Source organism: Marmota flaviventris, chromosome 5 (assembly GCF_047511675.1).
Source record: "Marmota flaviventris isolate mMarFla1 chromosome 5, mMarFla1.hap1, whole genome shotgun sequence".
NCBI classification, from domain to species: domain Eukaryota; kingdom Metazoa; phylum Chordata; class Mammalia; order Rodentia; family Sciuridae; genus Marmota; species Marmota flaviventris.
This window is the reverse complement of record NC_092502.1, coordinates 147,447,420-147,471,158: the sequence shown is the minus strand read 5'-3', so window position 1 is coordinate 147,471,158 and position 23,739 is coordinate 147,447,420. Positions and strand designations below refer to the sequence as shown.

Here is a 23,739-nt window from a genome sequence, read left to right as displayed (position 1 = left end):
CCACTGCGCCCCGAGGAGGCGCAGAGTGCGGTGGCTGCCGCTGAGCGGCCCGCAGCTCCAGGGGCCGGTGCAGCCCCAGCCAAGAGCGCCGCTCGCGCAGCCGTGTCACCCCTCACCCAAGGAAGGGGCGGCTGCTCAGACTTCGGCTTCTGGGGGTACAGGAGACCTACGGAGGAGGTGTCGGCAGCCCTCGCCCTTCTGGCGGCGGCGGCGGCTGGAGCCTTGGCCGCCGCCTCCTGCGTTCCCTCGCTGCCCCGCGCAACCCCAGGATTTCGAACTCTTGCCCCAGACCTGTTGGGCGGGGCTTCGCGCTCCTGCCCTCGGCCCGGATGGGTGTCCTGGCTGGGACTCGGGCCACCTGGAGTTAATGTCCACCTGGGGGTCTGCGGAGACCGGATCCGAGGTAAGTTGGGTGGGGGAAGTCTGGGTGGAGAGGGTGAATGCCGTCTGCGTCGCCAGCGGACACCGCTGGATGCAGAGTGTCTAGGACAAAAGGGCGCGTTTGGACCCCAGAGCGTGCAGTGAGAGTGGAAAGTAGACTAGAGGGAGGAGAGGCTCTGGGTGGACCGAGAAGAGAGAAGTTAAATGGTAGAGAGGCTGGCCTTGCGGAGGGGCAGGATGCCTTTTCCACGTGGGCAAAGATCTATGGAGCCCCTGATGCCCCTGGACCCCGAAATGCCTGGAAGGGGAAGTAAACCTCCCAACTTGCCAGGGTGCTCCTCTGACATGTCACGGAACCAAACCGGACTTGGGTCATCTTCGAACCCGCCGTCGCCAAAATGTCTTTTCCAGAAGTGCAGCTGCAGAGATATTACTGTTGCCCGGAGTGTAACTTACGATTGAGCTTGTTTTGGTCTGTTCCTAGAGAAAGCTCAGGCCTCGGGAAAGACTGTTGCAAAGGTCCCGTAAACGTAAAAATAGAGGGCTCACCTCCTGAGGGGAGGTCTCCCAAAGCTACACTCCTCGCCTTTTTCAGGGCCCATTTGCTTGCACTTTCCTAATGCCCTCACTCGGCTGAGGTTAGGAGAGCGGCTCCTTGGACATTCCCGGCTTCAGGGCTCTATCTCGAGCAGACCCTGGGGCTCTTCAAGGTCTCCACCGGGCCACGGAGGTGATTATTTTAATGACCTTTTTTTCCTCCTGTGCTCTGTGCCTCCTTCCCGATAACACCCTCCACTACTTTGCACCACCTGGGGTTTGACTCCGCAAAGGTTCGGTTTTCAGCCCCAACCAGTGAAAAGGAACCTTCGCCCGGGCTGGAATGGACTTTCACCGGTTCCCTCCAGGCTCCTGGCGCCTCGCTGATTTCCGCCCGTGGCAGAATCTGCCTGCAGAGCCTTTGCGCGCGCCCCGGGAGGGCTGTCCAGCCCGGAGCTCGCCACGTTTGTGCTCATTGGCGGGGGCAAACACACTCTCCTAGCCCCTGCTGTAGATATGTTCGAGTGCGACAGACTCTTCCCCCGCATTTTGAATACTTGAGTGTTTCAAGGAAAAGATGCAATTTCACCCCACGCGCGCGGACTACCTCCCACAAAGCTCTCAAAGTGGGATCCGCTGGGTTTCTTTCCTGCCCGGAGCAAGCCCCCACTGTTTCACGGCGCCTTCGTTTTGGCGGGGGAGGTGTCGTCTTTTAGACAAGTGCAGGAAGCCCACCGCGTCCTTTACCCCACTCCTGCAAGAGATTCGAGTGCTCTCGGAACCCTCACCCAGCTTGCTGGCTAAAAGAGCCCCACACTATTTTTCCTTCCCTTGTCTTGGGCCCGGCAGTTATGGGGGGTTAAGAGGAGAAGTCCTCCATGGGTTTAGGATACTAGACACAATGAAGAAAAGCTGTTGCTTTCAGTAATTTCTGTCACTAACCCCAAAAGAAAACCGCCGAGTTTGTAGCGAACCCCCTTTCCCGCTCCACAGCCCTTTTTCTTTTCCTGAGACCTGGATCTTGAAGGCAAAGCCCAAACAAACCTCCCAGCCTGCCAGCACAAGAAAGTGCGGGGGCACTGGCGGCGGGAGCGCTCACCCGCTGCAAAGCTGTCTCGGTGACGAGGCGAAGGGGTTGTCTAAAAGCAGGTTGCCAAGAAACCACCTGGGTGGAAGTGGGAAGACCGAGACTAGGGAGAGAGAATGGAGGGGTAGGAGACGGTGAAGCAGGGGTGCCAGTAAGGACATCCACAGGTTCCCGGGCTGATTCGGTTTGGGGAGGTTTGTAGAGGGAGTGGTTGTTCGCCGATTTTTTACTTAAAATGACAACGCAGCCTCCCGGCCGCGTGGGCACTACGGGACTCGGGCGGTTTCTGGTGCCCCCTGGTGCCGGGAACTCAGAATCGACTAGCGGCCACTTGCATAGACACTCCTTCAGCATTCCTGGGCTTCCTCAAAGTCCCAGTCCAGGGAACTCACACAGTGCAGGCGTCCCTGGCGCGCCCTTTTTGCCCCACTGTCCGGGTGCATCAGTCCAGGACCCAGAGTTGGTCGAGCCTGGTAATCACAAGACAGTGTGGTGTGTCACCTGGCAGAGCCGACCTTGGCGTGGAGGTCAGGAGGCAGCCTGGTTCCCACACGTGGCAGAGTTAAGCTGGTCTCACGCATTGCAAAGGCCGATGATCGCGGAGGAAACACATGTGGCAGATGTAGATGTTTTGGAAGAGTGACAAAGAGACAAGAGGTGCCGCTGGGTGGGGCCCAAAGGGACTCTGAGAAGAACGTCCCGCCCTGTGCGCGGATTCCCCAGACCTCCCCGCCCCAATTCAGCCGCCCAGCAAATATGGGCTCCGACCGTAACCGGCCCCCGCGGCACTCAGAGAGAAAAACACACCAGGTCCCTTGAGAGGAGGAAGCTCTTTCGGGGCGCTTGCAGCACCCGCCCTAGGGCGGGAACTGGGAGCCTCCTCCAGCGAGGCGGAGAATATTCCGCTGTTTCTTTTGCTATCTTCGCCACACTTCTAACCGAGGATCTCCACATCCAATTTAAAAAGCCCTCCGCCAGCCAAGGGGGTGGGGGAGGAAAACCCTCTTAATGCGGAAGGGAAATCTGGTGCCTCTGAGGCTTCCTGCTGGCGGGCACCGCAATTTGGGATGGCGCATTAGCCCCGCGCCTCCCTGCACCTCTCGACCGCCAGCCATTTCTCACGCACCCGGGAGCTGGCAGAGGTTGGGAGGTCTCCCAAAGCGCCTCTCTGAGCTCATTTTGCCCGGCCTGGTAGTTTTCCTGGGCCTGGGCTTTTACCGGGTTTGCCAGCCAGCCCACACAACAAGAAGTGCTGCAAGTCTGAGTTTTTAGTACCCCCTCCCCCCCCCCCCTCTCTCTCTGTCTCCTGGAGCTCAACAGCTGCATGGAGAACAGACGCTCAAAGGATGGAAAATGCCTTCATCTCCGCAGCGGTGGGAGGTGGCGGCCGGAATTAAACTCTTCTCCGGGGGCCGGGGCTGGAGTTCTCGGTAGAGATTGGGACGCGGGCGGGTTCGGGAGCGGGGGTGTCCTGGAAGGGGCGGGCACACTAATACAAAGGAAGGATGATGAAGTTTTTTGCATTCACCTGTAAGATGTCTCTCCCATGAAAATAATTCAAGGAAGTTTTCCGAAGAATTCGTTTTATTGAGGAATGCACGGATAGGGAATGATCTACTGCACGAACCTCATAGTTTAAGAATTCTCTGCACTCAGTGGTCCCCTGGAGAGAACACCGGGATTAGGAAGGGAAGGGTAACACCTTACACTGAGTTGACTCGTCTCTCCGCACTTCTCTTTGGTTGGGGCTCAGCCCCGAGTTTACAATGCGTTTTTCTCACTCACCCCGGACCCTGTGGACCTCCTTTCTGGGAATATGAGGCCTGAAGAGTCAAAAGGAGTTCATTCGCTAGGAACGGACGCCCACCCCCATGCGATCTCATATTCTGGGCCTTCTGGTGCTGTCGCGTGGCCCAGAGAGCTAGCGACTCCTCTCCGATGGGTAGAGATTCTGGCCAGAATCTCGAAAAGCTGCAATAATAAAATAAGCAGTTTTCGCTTATACTACGGAGGATTTAAGGCAAATTCCTCTAAAACGTTTATTGAGCGCTTACTTTGTGCTCCGCAGAACCTTTTCACGTGTTATTTAATGTTCATAACCTTAAAAGGTGGAACGGGTATTTTAAGCCTAGTTGATTCTTTGGAAGTTAGGTAATTTAACCCAGATATTTTCATACAGGCCAAAAGTCTCCAAGTGCCTACTAACTAACTGTTCCTGCGACAATACATTTATTTAGGTAAATGGGCAGCGGGCGGGGTGAGCGCTTGCATCCAGCCAGCTCCCAGTTACCTTAGAGGATGGTCACAAGCGCCCCCCACCCCCGCCGTGGGGGCAGATGGGGGGCGCTTGATTTTATTCCCAAAGGGAAAGGGTTGTTGCTTGCTTAGTTTAAGGGCTGGCTTCCAGTGAGAGCTGCCAGGCCAGGAGGAAAGGGCTCGAAGACTGAGGCCAAGGACACAGCGTGGGAGTTACCTAATTGCCCTCAGAGAATGGGGGCGGGGGGCTCCTATCCGCGCCCGCAGATAGCACAGGCCGGAAATCCCGTCTCTCTGTTTGGAGGTTTACGGGCGGGGACAGAGGCCCTGCTCGGAAAATCTGACCCCTGAAACCCGATGGCGGAGGAGAGGATCAGCTGTGTCCTGGACCCCGAGTGCAGCTGCACCCGGGACACATCTGGGAGAGGGACCCAGCGCGGCACTTGTAATGAGGGCCCGGGACGCCCAGGGAAACGCAAGCGTTCGGCGGTGCCCGAGGAGGGCGGTGACAAGTTTGGAGCGGGGCGCAAGGACAGGCGGGGATGCCGCGCCCGAGTAGCGCTGGGCCCTTGGCGCCCTAGCCTAACTTGCATTCTGTGGTTCTCTCCCGGCTGCCCGCCCACCCGCACAGGTGCAGCTGCCGGACGGGACTCTAAGATGAAGTTATGGGATGTCGTGGCTGTCTGCCTGGTGCTGCTCCACACCGCGTCCGCCTTCCCGCTGCCCGCCGGTAAGAGGCCTCCCGAGGCGCCCGCCGAAGACCGCTCCCTCGGCCGCCGCCGCGCGCCCTTCGCGCTGAGCAGTGACTGTAAGAACCGTTCCCTCCCCGCGGGGGGACCGCTAGCCGACCCCCTGGCACCCCTTCCTGCCGCACGCACGCACCCCAAGCCAACCACAGAGGCTATGTGACTCTTGACCCGTGAGCAAAGCCTGATGGGGTGCGTAGCTGTCTGCTGCTGCCCGTAAATTACACAATAATTACCCTCAGCACAGAGGGTATCCAGTGTTGTGTCTTCATCATTCTGATGAACAGATGAATATTTGTCCACCACCACCCCACCACCACCACCACGGAACGCACACAAATTGTCTCCTCTCTTCTCCTCTCCTCTCGTCTCTTCTCCTCTCCTCCCCTATGTGTACACACCCCCATTGATTTTTTTCCCATTCCATAGCCCTTTTATCTGTGCCTGGCTGTCCTTAATCCTAAACTGCTCCTGCAAAGGAGAGTTCAGGTTTTCACAAGACTAAGCCAGAGACAGAGAAAATACAGAGGAGACTGGATTTACAGAGCAAGCATCTGGGTAGTGTCAAAATCTGTTCAGAAAAGTTCCCGTTCTAAAAAGACAAGGGTAAATAGTGCAGGCTGGAACTAGGAGGGGAAACTGGAGTTCACACCACATATGCAGTGCTAGTTCTATAAGAAGAAAACAGGTCATTCTTACTAGAAAGTCAAGGATTTACCTCTCAAAAATTAACGTTCTAAAGGCAAGTCAATTAGCACGTGTCAACTGTGATTTGATATCATTTACCTTCCACTCTTCAGCAATTTATCTGTTGCATAAAATGAGGTATGCTAGATTACAAGCTATAGACATTGTTGGGGATGTGTGTAGATAGGAAGGTTGGCAATGGAAATTTTAACACAACTCCAAAATAAAGCAATAGTGAGTGTATGTAGCCAGGAGGTCACAATAGCTACTCCTCTTGCCCCTCAGAATTATCACTCTAGTTGTTTTGTACCTGAAATATACTGTGGTCATACCCACACAACTGGTGGCCTTGGGCTAGGAAAAAACTCTCATGTGACATGCTTTTTTTTTTTTTAATGCCTAATTACAGCCACAAAAACATCTTCTTGCACAAGTTCCAAGAAAGACTAAAAAAAAAGTGCATTTATTAAAAGTCAAATTAGGACTTCCAGAAGTGACTTAGGATTAGAGGAAGTGGCTGATTCCTTGAAATTCAAGTACCTATTTTGTGTTTCTGTCAGTTATATGCATAAACTTATCTCAGAATGCTTTCATTTCAATCACAAATTTAGTGTCTCCAATAAAAAGTAAATATAAAATGCCCTTCCTGCCATTGTCTTCAGAGCAGGAGACAATGAGAGCTGCAGATCAAACCCAGGGCCTCACACAGTGAAAGCAAGTGCTTTACCACAAAACTACATCCCCAACCCTACCTAGCATATTAAATTCTGGCTCCTGGTTCTGGCTGTGCTTTCAACTAACTCCATGATTTGGCATCTGATGAAGAGTTTACCACTGTACAATAGAGGGAAGGCTTTCCACTCCAAAATGCCAGTAGCTATGAGATTTGCCCCTAGTCTCCATGCTCCTGTCCTAATAGTCCTTTGGCAAGAGGCTGATTAAAAAAAAAAAAAAAGATAGCAATCACATGGTGAACTAAAGACTATGCTAGACCTCACCTCAAGAGATTCTGACTTAATTGTTTTAGGGTGTGACAGGCATCTGGACTTTTTGATGTTCCCCAGGTGGGTCTAATGCACAGACAGGGTTTAGTCACTATAGCATGACAATACCCTAAGACAATCTGGGGCTCATATTAAGCACAACCAGCCACAGAGCAAGCAAATGAGCATTACTCCTACCAATCCTAGGCAGGAGAGCACGATGTGTGACTGAGGATTACTTCCTGTTTCCCAAACCAATGCTAAATCATCAATGGACAAGATTCTGACCTCTATGCTCATATTCAAACCAGCAGAACACACCCATTTCTGTTTTCTGTATGAAACATCCAGAATTCTGTTTTCTCATAGTATAAACTAACCAAATAGAATTCATAACTGACTAACTTGCTTGCCCAAGTAAATGGTCCATGGCTGCCTCCTGTAGCAACTTCTAACTTGTATAAACTCAAGGACTTGGGATTTGCCTTTTGGGGATCCAAGACTTTTCTCTTTAGCTACCGTGTTCATTTGGTTTCCTTTCTGCCAGTATCATCACCAAAGGGAGATTAGAGCAGGAGTAAGGAATCTATAAGGCAACACTCACAAATGTCATAGCATGTAAAAGTATTGGAGCTGTTTCCGGTTCTGAGACCTAAAACGGTAAAGCAACTTGGCCACGGTGCCAGAGGTCCATGATGGCATGAGGCAGGACTGCTGAAGCTGGGGTCAGAGTTTCCCCCAAACCTTTGAAATGCACTTTATGAAAGGAGGGTTTTAGATGACTGAATCCTGAGTTTCTTAACATTATTTCATTGTATTTTTATTACATATCTCAATTCTAGATCTGTTTTACAACTGAAAGCTTAAAGTGCATGTGGTTTTAAAACTTTGCAATCTAAACACACGAATTCATTTAGCAAATGGTTCCTGTGTGCCTGTGTGTGCCAAGTACTCTCTAGGTGCAGGGGGTACTTTGGAACACCTAGACACAAGTCCCTGCCCTTGTGGAACACACTTTCCAGTAAATGTACATGTGTGGGTCACACGAAACAAACATAAAGAAAGCTTGGGCTGGTTGAGTGAGCTTACTTTTTTATGCAACTGGAAACCAGCCAGAAGAGACATTGAGCATTACTTTGTTAAATTCTAATTACTGGTAATTCCTTGTAACACAATGGAATTGTATACCACCAATTTCATAGCAGGTCATGAAATCTCCTATAGAAACAGTCTTTTAAGTCAAGCTGTCAAGTTCTCAGGCTTGTAAACCATGATGCAAGTGAGCTATAATTCACAAGGTTACCAGTTGAAATCTCTGTCCTGGGTGACATCTCCCATAAACTACAGGAGATCACAGAGGGTTCGAAGAAAGAACACAAGTTAGCACATTCAACTCAGACTGAAGTTTGTATCCCAGCCTTGCTACTTAACCAGACTTAACATCTCTTAAACCTTGATCTCTTCATCTGTAAAGTTGGGCTAATATTAAACTTGCCTGGGTGTTAAATGGAGCTATTGCTTTGGAATGCTTGTGCTCCGTATCATAGTTGTTGTTTGCCACACTCCTGCTTCCAGTGGCCCCTCCCCAGGTACCTAATGAACTCCTTCTGTTACCACTTCTGCCAGGACATCACTCTAAAAGATGAAATTCCACGCAGTCCAACATAGTACAGACTATTTGGGGACTACTTTAGGTCCCTTGGTTGGTTTGTAGGTTGGTTGGCCAGCACATAGACAGGTCAGCCTTTCCTGAGATTCTGCCCTTGGGTCAGCTGTCCTTGGCCCTTCCCAGGTTTCACAGCTCCATCCCTTTCCCAGTTGCAGAGCACACCTACTTCCCCCCAGACTCCCGTGCTCATGTGAGAGAGACCCTCCTGTCCTAGGTCCAGGCAGGGTAAGAGCCTCCTATGTAAGTGATAGGCAGGCTGTGAGTTGGAGGCTACCTATATTGAAAGGGAACATTTCAGATTTTTGGTTTTTGCTTTTTTGATACAAGGGATTGAACTCAGGGGCACTCAGCCACTGAGCCACATCCCCAGCCCTATTTTGTATTTTATTTACAGATAGGGTCTCACTGAGTTTCTTAGCACCTTGCTTTTGCTGAGGTTGGCTTTGAACTCACAATCCTCCTGCCTCAGCCTCCCGAGCTGCTGGGATTACAGGTGTGTGCCACCACACCCAGCAGCATTTCAGTTTTAATTGATCCCAACTGGACATGGAATTTAAAATGTTTCCTAAACCAAGGGAGAGGAAGAACTTCTAGTAAATGATCAGCCCACCACATAGCTGAGGAAGCTTCTGGTGCTAGATATGTCTTAATCTTTCAAATTCAATGTTGTAAGATGCAGAATTCTGAATACATAAACACCACTCATCGTTGCTTCCCATTGCTTTGGGACTGTGTGGGGGAACAAATGCTCTACTAATTACATAAGCTGGAAAGGGGCTCTGCCGCTTGGAAAGGGTCACTAGAAAGAAACTGCACACCAGACTCTTAGGAGGCACTGATCCCTTATTGAGATCTGAGACCAGCACCTCCCTCTGGCCCCAGTTTGGAGACCTATTTTCAAATGATTGCTATTTAGAGAAATGCACTGAAGGCTCATTTTGAATTGGCCAGGCTTGGGACATTATGCTAGCCCAGCAGCCTAAGCAAGATGCTCCAATGAGTCTGCTTTAGTTGACAAAAATGAAAGGTATCTGATCTTTTTCCCTCCTAATATTCTTCTGCTCTTATTTTAATTTAGCCCCCACAGCCTTCACTTGATGAAAATACTTATTCTTTAATTAATCACTTGAGCCCAATCAAGAAGCAATTATTAATACCTTTCATGTGCTGGGTGCTGGGCAGCATCAAAAAGGCAACATGGTGAACTCGAATAGCTCGTGATTGAGTTGTAAACTATAGATAGGCAGATGGGTGGACACTGTCAGTCAGACAGACAGATGTGTCTATCCTGAGGGGTTTACGATAGTTGAAGTCAAGAATTCCTAGGAATGAGATCACTGGGATTTGAAATCAAAAGCAGGAAAGAATGCATGGAAATTTGAAATCAAAAGCAGGGAAAATTTGAACAGGTACTTGAAAGATGGATATTGAGAGGAGAAAGGACAAGGGGACATTCCAGACTAAGGAGCAGAATGGGGAAATTTGTGACCATGATATGGGGAAGGTGTAGGTGTCAGCTACAAGGACCAGTGTCCAGGTACTGGGAGAGGTACTGAAAAGTCGTGGGAACTGTTAGGTATCTTGAAAGGTGATTATATGGTGCTGTAAAATTCAGAAAAGAAAGGGTTTGCTCTCTTTTCTCTGGCAGTGGAGAAAGAACCTCTGAGCAGAGATGTCTTGCAGTAAATGTTAAGTGGGGTATATCGCACAGGCTCACAAGTGGGGTCTATAGCATAGGTATATTTTTTGTTTTTCAGTATTGTTTTCTTTTTCAAAAGCTTCTAGGCATAGGCACAATTGAATCAATCCTCAAGTAAGTGAATAGCTGCAAGTAAAAACTCATTATGTTAGTGCGACAGCACCTCTTAAATATCCACATGGTTAAATCGGTTTTGAACAAATAGGTTTATATCTCATCCTAAATTGAGTAAGTTTGAGCTCGACTGAACAAAATTATCTCCATTTCACAGGTAAAGAAGTGAGGTCTAAAGAATTGTCCAAGGTCACAAATCTAGTAAGTGGTGAAGCCAGAGTTCAAGCCTCAGATGTCTAGTCCCAAAGGCAGTATATTTTGGATTAAAGCAGACTGTGCGTCCAGATTCATAGATTAAGAAAACACAGACATTTGACTTGCTGAAAATATATTCACTAACCCTAAAACACAGATTTCCTGAAAAAACTGATCAAGCTAGTACAAAGGAGAAGAAAGAATATTAAATTTCCTTTAGGTCCCTTTTTCCATATCCACTGGAACCAGAGTAGGCCTAGACCTGTATTATTAATAGCTACTTCAAAGCCCAGATCGGGAAGCTTTAAGAAAAGTAATTTGGATTTCTTTAAGAATTCCTGTAATGCTGATGATTTTGCAATTAAGAAGGCTCCCTGACTCTCCATGATGAAGCAAAGTCTCAAGTGGCTGACAGGCAGGCAGACAGCCCTTGGGAGGCCTTGTGGCAAATACTGGTTCTCAGATCACTCCCATTCTGCCCAGGGGCAGGGGACATTAATGTGGAGACCATATGTGACCACACAAGCGCCAGAGCGATTGCCTAGTGGGGATAGGATTCAGTTTGCATAAATGGTGTGTGTCACCATGAGAGCATAGTTACTGTGGCTAACTCGATAGAGGCAAAACCCACTCTTGTGTGACTTTAATAAGACAACTGAAGTGGAAAGCCATGGCTTTAAAATCATGGTCTTCGAACCTTTTTACCTGCAAACCTGACACTAAAGATATTAAAATCTACTGCACAGCTTTAAGTTGAAATCTAAAATTTTTTCATCAGAAGTTTACATAGTTGTGTAAATATCATTCCCAACCCCTTCAGGGATTGTGTATAGGCTTTAAATATCTTTTTGTCCACACTATCCACCTACCAATTTCCCTTCTTCAATTCATAGCAAATTCTCAAACTAAGGAACCCAAATAAATTGGCTTTTTGGTCAGAACATATCTGACTTCATTTTCAATTCAAGTACACCTGTTAATGCACATGCATCATAGCAGGCTCAACTTCCTAATTGTAAGATGAATAGGTGGACAGACCGACGACAAGCAGATAGGAGTGCCAAGCCAGGATGAAGGCAGAGCCAGCTGCATCAGTATTTCTTGGTTTGTTCTTCTGGCCTGTCTGCTAGTAAGTGTCCCTAGAACAATGAACATCACACACCCTTCACTAAGATTGACCTCTATGTAGTATTTGCCTCATTTTTTTTTTTTGGAATCACTTGAGAATTCATTGAAAACATCATAACATTCAATACTTCACATATATCTCCTCAGAATAAGGACAATGTCTTACCTAAGCACAATTCAGTTATCAGTCTCAGGAAGTTTAACACCAATATAACATTTATCTAATAGTGCACATTCAGATCTCTCAAATTGTGACAATAGTGTTCTCTATTTATTTTTTTTTAAACCCAGGATCTTAAATTGCATTTGATTGCCTGCCTCTTTGTTCTTCTTTAATCTGAAGTTATTCTCAAGCCTTTTTCTTCCCACGACATTGACATTTTTTTAAAATGTAGGCTTTCTTGCCAGCTGTTTCCTGGATAGTCCTTTACCTAGGATTCATCTAATTATTTCTACATGATTAGATTTTGGAATATCACTGGGATGCTATGTTCACAATGCTGTGGCCTCACATCAGAAGGGGCCTGATGTCGCTGGCTCCCAAGGAGCCTATATGCCTGAGTGTCTTTGTAGAGCACGGAGGGTGTTCATCCCTCATTCAGGAGCCCAGAGGAAAGTGAGATTTCCATGGTGAGAACCATGCTTCCTGCAGCAAGGCACAAGGAGAACTGGATAAGGGGATGCAGGGACAGAGAGCCAGCATCAGGAGCATTCTTGGGCCCAGTTTAAGGAAAGCACATGTAGAAGTTGAGGACATAGACACTGGTTCCCTTAAAACTACCCACAGGCATTGCAGGAAGACTTCACATATGCCCAGAGGGTCACGCAGTACCTCAGTTTGAAATCAGAAAAATATCAGTCATGGGAATCGGTTGAATCTGTTGATGCTTATATACTTTATTCTCAGAGATTTCTAGGGACCCAGAAAAGGCAGTCCCAAGACTGGCCTGATCCTTCTGCCCACAGACCACCATGCCAGGGAATTCAGGTCCTGGATAGAGAGTCTCTCCACTATAGAATATGCTAGGCTAAAAAGAGACCCAGGTCTGGATCCCCTTTAGGAGAATCTTGCTTTGTCCAGATATGGTTGCTCTTTGTGCCAAACAATGATCACACTGTGATCTCCCTGGGGCGTACTCAACATGTGTTGCATGCTTTCCATGGCACTGAGCTCAGTTTTTCTTATATTGATCTTGACCTAAGGTGCAGGTGTGACTGTTCCTGTTTTGAGATAGAGAGATTGAGGCTTCCAGATGAAGCAGTTCAACCACCCTGAACCACAGCAGGCTGAATCCTGTACTCACTTTTCACTACCCCCACAAAGTCACTTCCTGCCAGCTCAGAACATTCCAATGTGACTCTTTTGATGGCATCAAAAAGTCAGCATGGAGAAAAAGCAGGCACGGGAGGTTTTGCAAAGGTAGTTGTCTCAGAATGATAACCATATCTGATTGTGTGAAGTCCTTGAGATTCTACTAAATTCATTTGCTTGGGATAGAAAGCCCCTCTATCAAACATATTCAAATGATAGAGAACATGTTTTTCATCCTCTTACTTTTCCAAAGGCCCTCAGCCTTCTTTTTATCCCTATCTTATTGTGCCCTGGGAATGGCAAAGGGAAACCGAGTATAGACTCGAAGGGTATCCTGTGGCCTTTCAAGCTGGGGGCAGTGCTGTGTGTGACAGGAAAAGCACATTTTCCATCAGGTTCCTTGAAGTCCCCTGCCACACACACATTCACCCGCCTCCGATAACACCACAAGGGATTATTTATCACGGTGGCTTTTGTGCATTTAATTTTACTGGGAAATTTCTCGCCCTTCCCTGTTAAGTTTTTTATAAGGGCAGTAGCAGAGCTCCTGGTGCGGGCTTGTTACTGTGGGGTGTTTATGGCTGGCTGTGGAGTGCTTTTAGCTCGCACCAGGTGTTCATGGATTAGCTTACAAATGGACACCCTACTGGGTGTTTTCCTGATTTAAAAGTGGGAGAATGGACATTTTCCCCCCTGGGAGCCATTCTGTATTACTGTAAAATCATTAGTATAACTATAATAAAAGTAAGGACCACATACACAGAAATTAGAACAATTGGGATATGAATAGTGAAGTTACTGTTAAGTGAGTTGGGTTTTTTTTTTTTTTTTTTTTTTTGCTATTTATATTCATGAAGTAATTTCTTGTACCATTTCTTGCAAGTTCACTTAGTTGGGTTATAGGCCACAGTTCAAAATATAGTATAATAGTAAGTGTGTGCCATGTTGATTAAAGTTGGTGGAGATGGTAGATAAAAATGGAAATTTTGGTGGGCAAAGTGACTTTTAAAAATGTTACCCTGGTTCCATTTTTCTATAAGCTGAAGTGGTTTGCATTCTAGTTCTTCTTTTCCTTCTGCCTTGAGAGAATCCAGAAATGCTTTTTTAAAACAACAAAACACTGGTGTTTTTACAACGCAAATAGTTTTCAAATAAACCGATGTCATGCCTTACTGTCAACAAACCACTGGTCATGGAGAGAATGTACTGGTGGCTCAGGAAAAGGTCACAGTGACTTTGTAAATTACCTGAATTGGTGACTGTTTTAGGAAAATAGACGCTGTGAACCCCTCTTGAATTAACCCAAAAGTTGCCTATGGCCAGGACAGTCTATCTAACGGTAGATTAATTGTGGTGGTCATGCATGGTGTGAGATGCATTAGCATTCAAGGCCTAGTGAAGTAGAGGCCTTTTTGTTTGTTTAAGTCATTCAACTACGTTTATAAAATCATCACTTTTTAATAGTAATAGACAACAAAACTTTGCAAGTGTTTTTCAGGGAATTGGAACATTCTCATGGATTCATGCTGCACATTTCAGAGGTCCCTGAAGGTCAAATAAGAACAAGGTTGGCAGCCCATAGATGGCCTCCTAGGACAAGCTGTGGGCTCTTACCCTCTATGTTATGTCATTGCAGTAGGTGATTCTTGCCTGGTAGTTGTGATTTGGGAGTAAACTAAACACAGTTTTTGCAGCAAAACCAAAAATGAGTAAAATTGAGATTTTAAGAAAAGGGTGAGGTTAGTGTTTGACTTTGGATGATGGAGACTGAAGGAATTGTGGCATGTGAGTGTAATCATGTCCTCTGAGAGGATATTGGATCCAACTCTGCTTCTGAAGATAGAAACTGAGGTTTAAGAATTATTCATGGGGCTGGGGTTGTGGCTCAGTGGTAGAGCAGTTGCCTAGCACTGGGTCTGATCCTCAGCACCACATAAAAATAAATTTAAAAAAGAAAGGTATCATGTCCATCTACAATTTAAAAAAAAATTAAAGAATTATTCATACTGTAATCTGGGTATTTTCAGATGCAAGTTTGGGGTCCTTTCTACACAAATTAATAGGACGGGACATGATTTTATGATTTGAAAAGGATTTGCAATGATTATTTCAAATATAGCCGATTGAGCCTACAAGTAAACTGAACAGGTTAGTATGCTAGATCCCTAAAATATCTCCTGTGGGGGCTTCATGGGACCCTTGATGGTGGTGGCTAGAGCGGAATAGAAACCAATGTCTAACATGCTTTGCAGCCAGAGTTTGGACTGCCCACATCTTAGGGGTTTAGAGCAAGGAAAGGCCCCAGAGGAGGTCAAGTTGACCTCAGAAGGGTTAAGTGACTAGTCTAAGGTCACGCGGCTGGTCAGGGACTGACCCAGGCCTGGAATCCGGGGGTTCTATCTTCTCCAACTCTGCAGCAAGAGCCTCCTTATTTGGTGCCAGACTGAGCACGAGGAGCTTCCGGAGATGGGCCTGTCTGTCTGAATCTGCCCCGCTGCTGGCTGCTGGTGTTCCGGTTTTGACTGGGAAATGGCCAGATGGGCCTTAGAGTGATATGCAGGAACCAGGATGTGGGAGAGATGCCCCTGAATGGCATGGCTTTTTCTTTTTTGGAGACTATTAGCTGTATTCTGTGGCCCATGGCGAACCAACTTTGGGATCTACCGAATGTACCCAAGTTCATTACTGAATTTTTCAACAAAACTTGTATTTCTCACTTCCTGTTCTGAATTGGGTAAATAGGTGAGGTGAAATCAAAATATCTTGTCTCAAAGTAACTGACCCTTCGCCACAGGACTCAAAAAGCTACACAGCAATAGAATTTTTACTTAAAAACAAAAAGGCCTTCTGGGGCACTAAAACTAGCTTGAGCTAGTCCCCATTTGGTAGCCACGTGCCCCTGGGCAAGTATTGTTTTTCTCTGAGCCTCAGCTTCTGGTTCTGTAAAAAGATAAAGTTTACTCCTCCCTCAGTCTTTCCGAGCTGTTTGTAGGTTTAGACTTAGGGCTAATATTTTTAAGTGCTTCATGAAACCTATTAATTATTTTAGATATTGATGAAGTTTTGTAATGTACTTTTAAAAGTAATACCCAACCATGCCATTCTTATAATAATATTTGAAAATTAGTGAAAGAAAATTTTTGTATTTTATCAAAAGATAAAAATTGATTTCTACAAAGAGCAATAGTCATTCTTGAGAAGTTATATAAATCCTTGGCTGATCTTTTCTTTTCCTATAAATATCAATGAATGTGCATGTGTCTTTGTGTAAACATCTGTAAGTATATATGTATGTGTACCTGTGTGTGTGTGTGTATGTGTGTGTGTGTAGATTGAGAAAGGGATCCTATTTTTCAGATACTTGGCCTACATGGCAATTTGTACTTTACCTGTAATACAGGTAGGCAAAGAATATCAGATTAAATATCTCCCACCCCCAGGAAGTTTCCATCTTCCTCCTGTCTTGGGAGGCTCTGCATGTCGGAATGGACCCTCCAGCACTTGGACAGCCCCAGGTACATCATTCTGTGGCCTCTTACCCAAAGTACAGTCCCATCCCAGAACTGGGCTCTGCCCTGAGTGAGGGCATCCAGGCACTTACTCTAGACATACCTGTCACCTGTGTGGCCTGGCTAAACCTCAGCGTGTCAGCCCTTTCTGGATGCAGAAGCCAGATGCTCTATAGTGGGGTAGAGAGGAGGTCCTCTCCCCAGAGGACGAGACATCTGTGCCTTTTCCAGCATCCTGCATCCAGCCAAAACTGACTTGGCAAATCTCAAACCTAGCCTGGAAGATCTCCCAACCCTCCTCCCACTTGGGTAGAGGCACTATGAGACCTGGATCAGCTCCCCCCTCTTTCCTGGACTCCTCACAGCCTCAGAGGCTTTCCCCTCCATCCTCAGAGTCCATTCCATGCTGATGAGGAGGCACATCCTCATGCTTTGTGGACAACCTTGTGCGCTTCTCTCTCAGACCCACAGGTTGTGTACCAAGGCTGAAGGCCAGCTTGGATTCTCAGCCTAGCCAGGATAAGAAGGACAGCCCAGCCATAAATATAAAAATGATCTTCTCATTAAAGTATGGTTAACCTAAACTGTTGTTAAGAGAAATCTGACATTTTAGGAGAATCCTTTGACCACCAATGCCAGCTTAATCAAGATAATGTTTTGAATTATGTCATTTTTAGTTTAGATCTTGTAGGAAGTACTTGGAGCCCTCACCACTGTTTCTATAAAATTTCAATTAACTTTACAAAACAGTCACTATTCTAGTCCTTTGTTCCTAATGTGACATTACTACTTTATTTTCCCCATAATGAAGAAAGGCAAAGTCTCTGCAATGAGGTTTATTCCCAGAGTGGTGTCCCAGTTGGGTTTCATTTGTTTTAATAGCACTGTTTATATAAAGGACACATCAAAGTTAAAATATTTCGAATAGAATAATGCCAAAATATTTGGTTGCAATCTGAAGGATGACTTAAGTTCATTTTAGCATTTCGATTTTTCAAAAACTTCAGCTTTGAGATGGACATGTTTTCCAAGATCTATCCTCCAGGTGTGTCTGGGAAATGAGCAAACATTTGATCCACCTGTTTGTTTTAAGGATGCTCTTCTCTTGTGGTTTGCAAGTATTTTATGAACAAAGTTAATCCCAGTGAGAGCTGTTTGTGAATTTGACACTCTGCCACACCCTTTGTTGGATGAAGAAGAAAGTGATAGGCCTTAAACTTTAACTTAGAAAACTGATCCAAACCTCAAACCCTTGTTTTCTCCCTCAGTTCAGTGAATTCCTGGAAGATTGAGGCAACTGTGGGCTTTTCGGTTCATCATGGGGAGTTACTTGCCTGGGCTGGGCTAAAGGCTTCTGTGGAATTCTTAAGAACAGGCTCAGTGAGGACTGCCCAGCATCCTCTCCAGAGGTATATGCCACCTAGTGTCCTCAAGTGCCCAGCATTGACAAATTGAGGTTCTCCCTTTGAATGAATTCAATGGCATCAAAAGGCCTGAAATTAGGACTTTAGTTGGAGGAGACAGGACTATTTGCTTTGTGATTTGGAAAATACAATGTCGCCCATTCCTGGTTTTCCGAATTCATATTGATGTAAAATTTTCTGTATAAATATTTTTGTTCTATTTTTCAAGAATATACAGGGGGCAAAAACTCCTTCAACTCCATAAGCCTTACCTGCAGGCTGAACTTGGAGCTTAAATAATGTCTCTACATTAGCAACAAGGTTAGGAGGGAGATTTCCCATCCAATGGAGGAGTTCTCAGTAGCTACAACCTTCAGTTTAACAAGTAGAATATTTATCCTCATGCCTCCCAGGTGACAGGAAGCATATCCACCACCACCCCCATTTTTTTTTAACTTTACTTCTTAGAGCAGTTTGAAGTTTATTGAAACTTGAGAGGAAAGTACAGAGATTTCCCATACACCTCCTGCCCCCACACAGGCACAGCCTCCCCTGTGATGATGATCCACACCTGAGCAATACATCTGCTACAGTCCATGAGCCTATGTTGACATGACAATCCATAGTTTACATGAGGTTCACTCTTGGTGTTGTACACGGTATGGCTTTGGACAAATTTATTTTGGTTTATACTCCCCACCCCTTGGAAGTCTTTTAACTCAGGGTTAGTGATCTCTTACCACACCATCTACAATCTTAAGTAGTTTGTGCATTCACATTCTACACATGGGGAAGCCAAGTGGAATTGAAAATACGCAAAAGGGCACTGAACTTTCTCATATAGTGTAAATATATTCCAAATATTGCAGTATATGTCCCACATGATATTTGGAACTACTTCTATTAAAATTATATTCACTATTTACCTGAAATTCAAATTTAACTTGGTATTCTGTATTTTATCTTATAAACAAAGCCAGGCAATTACAGTGTCTGGAAAAATTTTTAAGAACATTGAAAATATTAGAACATTTTTATAACTAACCATATGAAATTATATAACATCAATGTTTGAGTCTTGAGTGACTTGAAATTTTATTACTTGAATGTTTTGCCATTAGCTTAAGTTGAAATTTTAGTAATATTTTATCCTCATTTCTGATTAATCTTCAGTTGATTGTTAATCGATCATAGCGCTCAATATTCCCAGGTTCCTAAGTTAATGATCTATTCAGGAATTCTTGACTAGAGCCTGGACCTCATGGTGTGAGTTCTTTGCAAAACATAGTCTTTTTTTTTTTTTTTTTTTTCAATTTAAAGACTCCTTTGTATTTTGATTGATCACCTTCCTTTTAGAAGTTTGATTTTCCATACAAGCATTTTTTTTTTTTACTATCACAAGCAAATATTTATTTTTACAAATACATACAGGCACACATATTTATTTTCTCTTTTATAGCTTATTATTGAAAGAAACCAAAAATAGCATAAGCAGCTTATTTTTAAAGATAGTTTTTTAAAAATCAAGTTTAAAGATTTTTTGTTGTTGTTTTTATTGTTGCTGTTTTTAAGAAAACTTCCTAAAGGAAGACCAGTTAGGAAATGAGGAATTGGGAATGCTCCCCTACTCTGGCAGGCCCCTTGAGAAAGGACTCCCAGGAGTCCTTTTGAAGCCCCAAGATGAGGTGGGCATGTGCAGCTGAACTTTAGGGTTGCAGGGGGTTTGGTGAGGAAGGTGGGTTTGTAGATGGTCCTTTACTCTCGGATGGGAGACAACTGTGCCATGCAGGACATCCCAGGTTTCCCAAGTGATATGGGCTATTTATTTTGGAGACTTTCATTTCATAAAGATACAGTATTCAGTGGAATTCCCCTTGAAAAACTAAGAACTCTTCCCCCCACCCCAAGAAAGTGACTGATTCATTAAACAAACAGTTATCAGGGCCTCTGGGGACCAGATGGTGTTGCTAGCCCTTGTTTGTGATCCATCGGTAAAGAAGCCTGCCTCTTGGAGTTGGCCTGCTATCAGAGAAGACAATGAATAACACACCTGAGACCCTCAGTTGGATAATGTGTTGGAACACAAGGATTATTATGGTGGGGCTGGAGGGGGACAGGGCACAGGGACTAGGGGTTCCAGAGGGACTGCTTTTAAGCCAGGAATTCAGGGTGGGACTTGTTGAGTCATAACATTTGAGCAAAAACATGAAGGAGACGTGGGTGTAGCACAGAGGAATAAGTAGTTCTAGTGGCCCAGGTAGAGAGGAAACAGCCTGCAAAAGACCTAAGTCCCCCTTTGTGTTTGAGCTGTGGTTCTCAGTCCGGATGATTTAGAACCCAGGGGAACATTTGACCACATCTAGAGACGCTTTAGTGTGTTGTGAGCATGATGGGGTAGGGGTTGGAGGATGCTCCTAGAGTCTCCTGAGTAGAGGCCAGGGATGCACCTTGACATCCTACAAGGCAGAGGACAGCCTCCCGTGACAGAGAGTGATCCAATCCAAAATGTCAGCAGTGCCAAGATTGAAAAGCCCCGTGCTGGAAGCTCAGCCAGGGAACCAAGGTAGCCAGAGGGAAAGGGGTAAGCAGAGAAGTTGAAACGAGGCCAGAGATAGCAAAGGCTGGGGGCAGAGGAGGTGGCCAGGTCAGGTAAGCTTTTAAGCCAGTGAGGACCTGGGCTTTTACTCCAGGAGAAATAGGGAGTGTGGAGAGTTCTGAAAGGAGGAAGGAGATGATCTGAATGGACCTTTTTAGAGTATCCCCCTGGGTGCAAAATAGATAGAAAGGGGGATGTGGGTAGGGTGGATGGGGAACAAGAGTTCAGAAGCCACTGTGGCTTCAGCCAGGGTGGAAACAGTTTTGTGCCCTCTGTGCAGCTGCTAAGTTTCAGGTATCAAGCAACAACATCTTCACAGATTCCAATCCCTAATCTTTTCATTATTATGTATCAAATATGTGTATCTTGCTAAGGTGCCTTAACCACACACACATATATATGGCTAAGGCACCTTAGCTAGATTTTATTTTACACAGTAGGATACTTGCTGCTTTAATAATTAAATAGGTTAGTTTTATTTCATTTATTTATTCTTTTGAGCTTGCACGGTCTCACTTTTAATTTTAAATGGCTGAGTTATGGATCCAACTCGTGTGTAGTGACCTCAAACTTTAATAGGCATTATGTGCAGAAATACCCCAGTTCCATACTGGGGGTGACACACAATACTCAGAACAGTTCTTATATTTGGTCTTTATAAATGTTTAAGATTGCCTAAGTATGTCATTCTGAGCCATTTCATTCCACCAGAAGATAGCTTAGGCTTATGATAGAATAATTTGAAGTAGGAAAGGCACAATGTAATCTTTCTGTGTTTTAACATAATCTTGGCAAAAAAAAAAAAAAAAAACTCTCTTACTAACACCTTTCTTGAGGTGTATTTTACTAAGCCACTTATAACCCTAAACATTACAAGTTGCCTGAAAATGGGATATAGAGACCATAAAAGGCCTTGTACCTAATGAACAGGAGTTTGATTTGCTTTTATTTTAGAATGTATTACATTGCTCCAGTACTTACTTTTCTTTTATTCAGTTGGCCAAAACAAATACTGAAATATTCAGATAACAAGAGTTTGCAAATTCAGACTTTCACCAGAGGTCCCAGACACCTTAGTGCCCTCTCACCTTCCCCATGGGATCTCCCTAAAGGGCATAGCTATTGTCCTCCTTGCAGCCAGAAGGTGAGAGCCCTGGGACAGCCTGCAGCAGAGATGTGGCCTCATCCCTGGGAATGGGGCTGTGCCCATCCCCAAACAGCCTCTGGTCTCCTTTATTGCTGTGATGAATTTACATCATTGTACTTTTTTTTTTTTTTAATAAAAGTCATGCCATCCAAAGGAAGAGCAAACCAATCTCTTTGTTAGTAAAATATAAGTTGTTTTTCTATTCTTTAATCTTTTTTTAAAGGAAGTTCTAAAATAGAATTGAGTCCCAGTTCTGTGTTCTGTCAGAATGGCTCTTGTCCCACTCATACACGGAGGGTCAGGGACAAGCACTCAGTATTCCACATCCAAGTAACAGAGTTGGAAGCTATAACTTGTTATCATCAAAGTCGGTGTTTCTCAAAGTTTGGTCCATGGATCGTGGACATTAGAATTCCTCTGATCTCTTCTTATCAAAAAGCCAATTTATTTTGGCTCCTTAGTTTGAAAGGTTGCCATGAATTGAAGAAATAAAATTGACAGGTTCAAGATTTGGACAATAATATCTCTAAAACCTATACACAAGTCCCAAAGGGGTTGGAAATGACATCCGATACAACTGTTTAACTTTATGAAGGCCTGTGATGATCATAGTTGTCTTATGTGACATTTTCTGTTTTATTGTTGAACAGCCAATATGCCAGAGGACTATCCTGACCAGTTTGATGATGTCATGGATTTTATTCAAGCCACCATTAAAAGACTGAAAAGGTCACCAGATAAACAAATGGCAGTGCTTCCTAGACGAGAGCGGAATCGACAGGCTGCAGCCGCCAACCCCGAGAATTCCAGAGGCAAAGGTCGGAGAGGCCAGAGGGGCAAAAATCGGGGTTGTGTCTTAACCGCCATACATTTAAATGTCACTGACTTGGGTCTGGGCTATGAAACCAAGGAGGAACTGATTTTTCGGTACTGCAGTGGTTCGTGCGATGCAGCTGAGACAATGTATGACAAAATACTCAAAAACTTATCCAGAAATAGAAGGCTCGCGAGTGACAAGGTAGGGCAGGCGTGTTGCAGACCCATCGCCTTCGATGACGACCTGTCATTTTTAGACGATAACCTGGTTTACCATATTCTAAGAAAGCATTCCGCTAAAAGGTGTGGATGTATCTGACTCCGGCTCCAGAGACTGCTGTGTATTGCATTCCTGCTACAGTGCAAAGAAAGGGACCAAGGTTCCCAGGAAATGTTTGCCCAGAGCGGAAGATGAGGACCAAGGAAAAGGAGGCGGAGGTGGAAGTGGAGAAGGAGGAGGAGGAGGAAGGCAGCCATCCATCGTGGGAGCCTGGTAGAGAGAGGTCCAGCTACAGAAAACTGGATAGGAGAGAGAAGACAGCCATCTGGGTTCTCCAGATGCTCAGGGCTGGTGTCCCTGGTTGGCTGTTGTCATCGCGTCATCTGATACAGTCCACCATCACCCATCATGGTGGCAGTTGCGGATGCACTCGAAGAACCAAACCAGTGTATCTCCTGTGGTTTGTTTTCACATGTCTGAAGACACCAGGGAAATGATAATCCTGGTGTCACTCCTTGTCATTACGTTTTACTGCTGAAAGTAAGAAAGGTTTATTTTTCTGTCACTCAATGGAGTCATACCCTGGAGAGTGGGGAGGAAAAAAAAAAAAAAAAGCAGAGACACAAAAGATCATAATCTTTGAATTGGAAAGCTGAGGCCTGAGGTTTACTCCAACCAGCGTTTGGGGGAACAGCTGGTGATTGATTCTGAACATGGTGTGCAGGGTGGGAAGAAGTTGGCTAGGAACCAAAAAAGCTGTCTTCGAGATTAAAAACCAACCTGAAGGTATTTCCTTTATGTCCTTGGAAACAGGAAGCAAGTTGTGGTTTTCGGCAGCATTCTTGTAGGAGAGCAAGCGGGCAAGGCCCCCAGCTGCCCCAGGACAGGTAGACACCCCCACCCCCACCCCCACCCCGGGGCCTGTCGGTTTACAGAGAGACGGATGTTACATACCCAGCTCCGTTTATGCGTGGTCACCAGTGACCAGAGAAGCTACTCGATGCAATGCATCTGTTTCAGATACAGAAATATAGAGAAGATATTTATTGAGATTTAAGTTATTGTTATTTATTACAGTTCACTAATGAGTTTCTCTCTATTTTTCCCCCCTTATTTATTAAAGTTTCTTTTCAAAGGTGCCAAAGTATATGTGCTCGCAAAATGCAAAGAGGGGTGACAAAAGGAAATTTCAATTGGGAACAAGGGTCCATACTTTTCAAAGTAATATTTTTATTTTTTTTTTGGCTAGGCAAA

At 45.3% G+C, this 23,739-nt stretch overlaps 1 protein-coding gene across 2 annotated transcripts; it reads left to right on the top strand.

Annotated features, from left to right (window-relative positions):
- Positions 1–346: 346 nt before the first annotated feature.
- On the top strand, positions 347–22,584 carry Gdnf (glial cell derived neurotrophic factor). 2 transcript variants are annotated; one of them, XM_027936305.2, is made up of 3 exons: positions 347–403; positions 4,893–4,991; positions 22,100–22,584. In XM_027936305.2, exons 2-3 carry the CDS (start codon positions 4,919–4,921, stop codon positions 22,582–22,584), a joined length of 558 nt encoding a protein of 185 aa, XP_027792106.1. In that variant the 5' UTR covers positions 347–403; positions 4,893–4,918. The 2 variants fall into 2 exon arrangements, with proteins under 2 accessions (XP_027792106.1, XP_027792104.1); XM_027936303.2 differs by having other exon boundaries at positions 4,893–5,069.
- Positions 22,585–23,739: the final 1,155 nt, after the last annotated feature.